This window comes from Passer montanus, unplaced genomic scaffold, assembly GCF_014805655.1.
Source record: "Passer montanus isolate IOZ18808 unplaced genomic scaffold, ASM1480565v1 scaffold427, whole genome shotgun sequence".
Classification (NCBI taxonomy): domain Eukaryota; kingdom Metazoa; phylum Chordata; class Aves; order Passeriformes; family Passeridae; genus Passer; species Passer montanus.
This window is the reverse complement of record NW_024369119.1, coordinates 16,374-23,763: the sequence shown is the minus strand read 5'-3', so window position 1 is coordinate 23,763 and position 7,390 is coordinate 16,374. Positions and strand designations below refer to the sequence as shown.

Genomic DNA, 7,390 nt, shown 5'->3' with positions numbered 1-7,390 from the left:
GGGGATTTTTGGTCCAGTTTGGGGAATTTTTGCTCCGGTTTGGGGATTTTTGCTCGGATGAGGGTTTAGGGGGGTGGGAGTGGGGGGTGTAAAAATTTTGGGGGGTTTTGCGACACTTTGGGGCATTTTTCAGGTGGAATTGGGGATTTTTTCGTCCAATTTGGTTTTTTTTTTCGGGGGGAATTAGGGATTTTTTGGTCCAGTTTGGGCTTTTTTCAGATGGAATTGGGGATTTTTGCTGCAATTTGGGGATTTTTGGTCCAGTTTGGGGAATTTTTGCTCCGGTTTGGGGATTTTTGCTCCAATTTGGGCTTTTTTTGGGTCCAGTTTGGGTTTTTTCACGTGGAAACGGGGATTTTTTGCTCCACTTTGGGGGTTTTTGGTCCAGTTTGGGTGGGTTTTTTTTTCAGGTGGAATTGGGGTCCTTCTGCTCCAATTTGGGTTTTTCCATGATGGAACTGGGAATTTTTGTTCCAATTTGGGGATTTTCAGGTGGAATTGGAGCTTTTGGTTCAATTTGGTTTTAGTTTTCAGACAGAATTGGGTTCATTTTGCTCCAAAAAAAATTTTTTTTTTACCCCTAAAAATGTCCTCCCATTTTTGGGGTCCTTCCCTAAAAAGAGCTGCCCTCCCCCCCCAAATTTGGGGGCTTTTCCCGCCCCAAAAAATTTGAAACATCCCCAAATTTTGGGCTCTTTTCTCTCAGAATTGGGGCCTCTCCCTCCCCCCCCCAGATTTGGGGTCCCCCCGGGAATTTGGGACCCTCCCCAATTCCCCTCCCCAAATCCGGGGTCTTCACCCTCACATTTGGGCTCCCCCCACCCCATTTCCCCCCCTCCAAAATTTGGGATTTTCCCCCTCCCCCGAATTTGTGATCTCCCCTTTGTGCGCATGCGCAGGGGGCGTGGGACCTTTCCCCAGGGGCGTGGCCAGCGCGGAGCACGGGGCGTGGTCATCGCTCACCCATATAAGGGCATGGGCGTGGCCACGCGCGGACAGACGCGACCCGGAGCGGGCGGGGGGCGTGGCCTGGGTGAGAAAGGGGCGGGGTTTGTGCGGAAAGGGGCGTGGCCGGGGTGGGCGTGGCCGCGCGAAGATGGCAGCGCTGAGCGGGGACGCGCTGGGGCTGGAGCGGGGTGCGCGGCTTTTGGGGCCATTTGGGGCATTTTGGGGATTTTGGGGGATTTTGGGGGGCCCGGGGGGGTGCTGGATTTTTGGGGCTGTTTTGGGATGATTTTGGGGTGGCTCTGGGGCTGCTTTTGGGGTGATTTTGGGGCTGTTTTAGGGTGACTCTGTGGGTCATTTTGGGGTGACACTGGGGGTGACTTGGGGTTGATTCTGGGGTGGTTTTGAGGTGATTTTGGGGATGATTTTGGGGTGACAGGTGATTTTGGGGTGACTCAGGGGGTATTTGGGGTGTTTTGGGATTATTTTGGGATGATTTTGGGGTGATTTTGGGGTGATTTTGGGGCCGTTTGGGGGCTGACTCTGACGGTGATTTGGGGGTGATTTTGGGATGACTCTGGGGGTGATTTTGGGGCTGTTTTGGGATGATTTGGGGGCTGTTTTTGGGGTGATTTTGGGGTGACTCTGGGGGTGATTTTGGGGCTGTTTTGGGATGATTTGGGGGCTGTTTTTGGGGGGATTTTGGGGTGACTCTGGGGGTGATTTTGGGGCTGTTTTGGGGTGAATCTGGGGCTGTTTTGGGATGATTTTGGGGGGATGATTTTGGGGGTGATTTTGGGGGCTGTTTTGGGATTATTCTGGGGCTCTTTTGGGATGATTTTGGGGTGACTCTGGGGGTGATTTTGGGGCTGTTTTGGGATGATTTGGGGGTGGTTTTAGGGTTTGGGGTGGCTCTGGGGCTGCTTTTGGGGTGATTTTGGGGTAGCTCGGAGGGTGATTTTTGGGGCTGTTTTGGGATGATTTTGGGGTGGCTCTGGGGCTGCTTTTGGGGTGATTTTGGGGCTGTTTTGGAGTGGCTCTGGGATGATTTTGGGGTGGTTTTGGGGCTGTTTTGGGGTGACTCCGGGGTCCCCAGACGTGTCCCGGGCCGTGGAGCTGCTGGAGCGGCTCCAGCGCAGCGGGGAGCTGCCCCCCCAGAAGCTGCAGGCGCTGCAGAGGGTCCTGCAGAGCAAGTTCTGCTCCGCCATCCGCGAGGTGACCCCAACACCCGCCCCAAAGCCACCCAAACCAACCCGAAACCATCAAATCCACCCCAAAACCCGCCCCAAAACACCAAAGCCACCCCAGAAACCCCAAAGCCACCCCTAAACCACCCCAGAAACCCCAAATGCACCCCAGAAACCCCAAAGCCACCCCAAAACCAACCCAAAACCACAAAGCCACCCCAAAACCAACCCAAAACCACCACAAAACCACCCCAAAATCACCACAAAACCAACCCAAAGCCATCAAATCCACCCCACAGCCATCAAATCCACCCCAAAAGTGACCCCAAAACCCCAAATCCACCCCTAAACCAACCCAAAACCCTAAATCCATCCCTAAACCAACCCAAAACCACCAAAACCAACCCCAAAACCCCAAATCTACCACAAAATCAACCCAAAACTCCCAAAGCCACCCCAAAACCCCCAAAATCCACCCCAAGACCACCCCAAAACCATCAAATCCACCCCAAAACCAACCCAAAAACCCCAAATCCACCCCAAAGCCATCAAATCCACCCCAAAACTGACCCAAAACCCCCAAATCTACCACAAAACCAACCCAAAATTACTCCTAGAACCATCAAATCCACCCCAAAATCATCAAATCCACCCCAAAACCATCAAATCCACCCAAAAACCAACCCAAAAACCCCCAAATCACCCCTAAACCCCCCAGTACCATAAAATCCACCCCAAAACCAACTCAAAAACCCCAAATCCACCACAGAAACCCCAAATCCACCCCTAAACCACACCAAAACCCCCAAATCACCCCAAAACCCACCTGGCAACCCCCCAAAAATGAGAAATCCACCCCAAAACTGCCAAAAACTCCCAAATCCACCCCAAAAGCCACCCAGGAACCGCAAAATCCATGCAGGAATCCCGAAATGTTTGGGGAACCCCCAAAATCCAAGGGGCAAAGTAAAAATCCATTGGGAAACCTCCCAAAACCCAACCTGGGAACCCCAAATCCAAAGAGGAACCCCAAAATCCATGGGGGAAACCCCAAAAACCACCCTGGGAACCCCAAAAATCACCCTTGGAACCCCAAAACCACCTTGGGAACCCTGAAATCCACCTGGAAACCCCAAAAACCACCCTGGGAACCCCAAAAATCACCCTTGGAACCCCAAAACCACCTTGGGAACCCTGAAATCCACCTGGAAACCCCAAAAACCACCCTGGGAACCCCAAAAAAATCACCCTGGGAACCCTGAAATCCACATGGGAACCCCAAAAGTCACCCTGGGAACCCCAAAACCCAACCTGGGAACCCTGAAATCTACCTGAGAACCCCAAAAATCACCCTGGGAACCCCAAAACCCAACCTGGGGACCCCAAAAATCACCCTGGGAACCCCAAAACCCAACCTGGGGACCCCCAGTTCCTCCCGGGGCCCCCCCAAATCTCTGCAGCTGCCCCCTGGGGGGTCCGGGGGGGCTGCCCGGAGGTTTTGGGGTCCCCCCCAACCCCGGGGTCCCCCCAGGTCTACGAGCAGCTCTACGACACCCTGGACATCGCGGGGAGCCCCGAAATCCGCGCCCACGCCACGGCCAAGGTACCCCAAAACCCCCCGGGACCCCAAAAACAGCCTGGGGACACCAAAACCCCCCCGCGACCCCAAAAACAGCCTGGGGACCCCAAAAACAGCCTGGGGACCCCAAAAACAGCCTGGGGACACCAAAAACATCTCCGGGACCCCAAAAATACCCTGGGGACCCCAAAAATATCCCTGGGACCCCAAAAACATCCCCAGGTACCCCAAAACCACCCCCGGAACACCAAAAACATCCCCACTTGGGACCCCAAAAACAAGAGCCCCCAATGCCCCCAGTGTCCCCAATGTCCCCGATGTCCCCAATCCCCCCAATGTCCCCAATGTCCCAAACACCCCAAAAGCCCCCACTGTCCCTGATGTCCCCACTGTCCCCAGGCCACGGTGGCGGCGTTCGCGGCCAGTGAGGGCCACGCCCACCCGCGGGTGGTGGAGCTGCCCAAGACCGAGGAGGGGCTGGGCTTCAACATCATGGGGGGCAAGGAGCAGAACTCGCCCATCTACATCTCGCGCGTCATCCCCGGCGGCGTGGCCGACCGCCACGGGGGGCTCAAGCGGGGGGACCAGCTGCTCAGCGTCAACGGCGTGGTGAGAACGGGGGGAAATCCCGGGATTTTGGGGGTTTTGGGGGGTTAAATTGGGGTTTGAAGGGTTAAATTGGGGTTTGGGGTGGGTAAATTGGGGTTTTGGGGTGATTTTAGGGTTGGAGCAGGTTAGGGTGGGTTTTGGGTTTCTGGTTGGGTTTTTGGGGCTCCATGGCGGGTTTTGGGGCGCAGAGCGTGGAGGGGGAGCAGCACGAGCGTGCGGTGGAGCTGCTGAGGGGATTTTGGGGTTCTGGTTGGGTTTTTGGGGTTCTGGTTGGGTTTTTGGGATCGGGGCAGTTTCTGGTTGGGTTTTTGGGGCTCCATCCCCTGTTTTGGGGCGCAGAGCGTGGAGGGGGAGCAGCACGAGCGCGCGGTGGAGCTGCTGAAGGGATTTTGGGGTTCTGGTTGGGTTTTTGGGGCTCCATCCCCGGCTTTGGGGCGCAGAGCGTGGAGGGGGAGCAGCACGAGCGCGCGGTGGAGCTGCTGAAGGGATTTTGGGGTTCTGGTTGGGTTTTTGGGATCGGGGCAGTTTCTGGTTGGGGTTTTGGGGCTCCATGGCGGGTTTTGGGGCGCAGAGCGTGGAGGGGGAGCAGCACGAGCGCGCGGTGGAGCTGCTGAAGGCGGCGCAGGGCTCGGTGAAGCTCGTGGTGCGTTACACGCCGCGCGTGCTCGAGGAGATGGAGGCGCGCTTCGAGAAGCTGCGCACGGCGCGGCGCCGGCAGCACAACAGCTACTCGTGAGCACCCCGCCCCGCATCCTAAATCCCTGTGATCCCAAATCCCGAACCCCAACATCCCTGGGTCCCCAAAATCCCAAAATCCCTGAGTTTCCAAATCCAAAATCCCTGAGTCCCCCAGTCCAAAATCCCTGAGTCTCCAATCCCCAAATCCCCCAATCCCTGCACCCCAGATCCCAAAATGTCTGAGACCCCAAACCCCAAATCCCAAAATCCCTGAGTCCCCAAACCCCAAATCCCAAAATCCCTGAGTCTCCAAACCCCGAATTCCCCAATCCCTGCACCCCAGATCCCAAAATGTCTGAGACCCCAAACCCCAAATCCCAAAATCCCTGAGTCCCCCAGTCCAAAATCCCTGAGTCTCCAATCCCCAAATCCCCCAATCCCTGCACCCCAGATCCCAAAATGTCTGAGACCCCAAACCCCAAATCCCAAAATTCCTGAGTCCCCAAACCCCAAATCCCTGAGTCTCCAAGCCCAAAATCCCTGTGTCCCTAAATCCCCAAACCCAAATTCCAAAACCCAAACCCCAAACCCCTGAGTCCACGAACCCCAAAATTCCTGAGTCCCCGAGACCCAAACACCAAATCCCTGAGTCCCCAAAGCCCTGAATTCCCAGATCCCAAAATCCCTGAGTCCCCAAATCCCAAATCACTGAGTCCCCGAATCCCCCAATCCCTGAGTTCCCAAACCCCAAATCCCTGAGTCCCCAAATCCCAAATCCCCAAATCCCTGACTCCTCAAACCCCTGAGTCCTCAAATCCCAAAATCCGAGTCCCCAAACCCCAAAATTCTTGAGTGCTGAAACTCTGAATCCCAAAATTTCTGTTCCCAAACCCCAAAATCCCTGAGTCCCCAAAACCCAAAATCCCTGAGTTTCCAAACCCCAAATCACTCAGTCCCCAAACCCCCAATCCCTGAGTCCCTAAATCCCCAAATCCCTGTGTCCTCAAATCCCCAAAACCCTGAGTCCCCAAATCCCAAATCCCAAAAACCTTGAGTCCCAAAATCAAGAATCCCCAAATCCCTGTGTTCCCAAATCCCTGAGTCCCAAAATCCCAAAACCCCTGAGTGCTCAAACCCTGAATCCCAAAATCCCCGACTCCCCAAATCCCTAAATCCCTGAGTCCCCAAACCCCAAATCCCTGAGTTCCCAAATCCCTGAGGACCCAAATCCCTAAATTCTAAATCCCCGAGTCTCTAAATCCCGAATCTCCAAATCCCTGTGTTCCCAAACCCCAAAATCCCTGAAACCCAAAATCCCTGAGTCCCTAAATCCCCAAATCCCAAATTCCCTGAGTCCCCAAACCCAAAATCCCTGAGTTCCCAAATCCCTGAGTCCCCAAACCCCAAATCTCTGAGTCCCCAAAGCCCTGAATTCCCAAACCCCAAAATCTCTGAGACTCCAAACCCCAAATCCCCAAATCCCTCAGTCCCCAAATCCCAAATCCCCAAATCCCTGACTCCCCAAATCCCAAATCCCTGAGTCCCCAAATCCCTGAGTTCCCAAATCCCTGAGTCCCCAAATCCCTGAGTCCCCACAGCCCTGAATTCCCAAATCCCAAATCCCTGAGTCCCCAAATCCCAAATCCCCAAATCCCTGACTCCTCAAACCCCAAATTCCTGAGTCTTCGAATCCCAAAATCCGAGTCCCCAGACCCCAAATTCCCCAAGTCCCCAATCCCTGAGTCCCCAAATCCCTGAGTCCCCAAGTCCCCAAATCCCAAAATCCCTGAGTCCCAAATCCCGGAAATTCCAAATCCCAAAATCCTGACCCCTCCCCAATTTCCCCCCAAACCCCCTGACCCCGCTGACCCCTCCCCAATTTCACCCCACAGGTCGCTGGAATCGAGGGGGTAGAACCCCCCGGGACCCCCCAAAGTCACCCGGGACCCCCCAGGATCCTCTGGGACCCCCCAAAGTCACCTGGGACCCCCCCGGGACCCCTCAAAATTCCCTGGGACCTCCTGGGAGCCCCCCGAGTCACCTGGGACCACCCTTGGACTTCCTGGGACCCCCCCTGGAATCCCCCAGGACCTTCTGGACGGGGGGGGGTGGAGGGGCGGTTTCCATGGCGACAGCGGGGACGGGGGGAGGGGCGCTCCGTCTCCATGGCAACGGCGCCGGCTGACGCCCGGTCTCCATGGCGACCGTCCTGAGGGGGACTCGATGCCGTCTCCATGGCAACGCGGCCCGGTTTCCATGGCGACGCACGGGGGGGGATGGGGGGGGAATGGTCCATCCCCATGGCAACGCGGGGGCGGGGCCGTCTCCATGGCAACGCGCATGCGCGGCCGCCCCCGCCCCCGCCCGATGACATCACCCCGCCGCGGCCCCG

At 56.1% G+C, this 7,390-nt stretch overlaps 1 protein-coding gene across 1 annotated transcript; it reads left to right on the top strand.

Moving 5' to 3' along the window:
* The first annotated feature begins 1,059 nt into the window (after positions 1–1,059).
* LIN7B (lin-7 homolog B, crumbs cell polarity complex component) lies at positions 1,060–7,084 on the top strand. Its single transcript, XM_039719794.1, has 6 exons — positions 1,060–1,136; positions 2,042–2,160; positions 3,664–3,735; positions 4,111–4,320; positions 4,892–5,052; positions 6,891–7,084. The coding sequence occupies exons 1-6, from the start codon at positions 1,097–1,099 to the stop codon at positions 6,910–6,912; spliced, it is 624 nt and encodes a 207-aa protein (XP_039575728.1). The 5' UTR covers positions 1,060–1,096; the 3' UTR covers positions 6,913–7,084.
* Positions 7,085–7,390: the final 306 nt, after the last annotated feature.

Excerpts from the sequence above, each read along its gene's own strand:
- LIN7B (XM_039719794.1), top strand. The coding sequence starts at position 1,097 with ATGGCAGCGCTGAGCGGGGACGCGCTGGGGCTGGAGCGGG. Across the intron at positions 3,736-4,110 it reads GCGCCCACGCCACGGCCAAG|GCCACGGTGGCGGCGTTCGC; the intron begins GTACCCCAAAAC and ends CACTGTCCCCAG. Across the intron at positions 5,053-6,890 it reads CGGCAGCACAACAGCTACTC|GTCGCTGGAATCGAGGGGGT; the intron begins GTGAGCACCCCG and ends TTCACCCCACAG.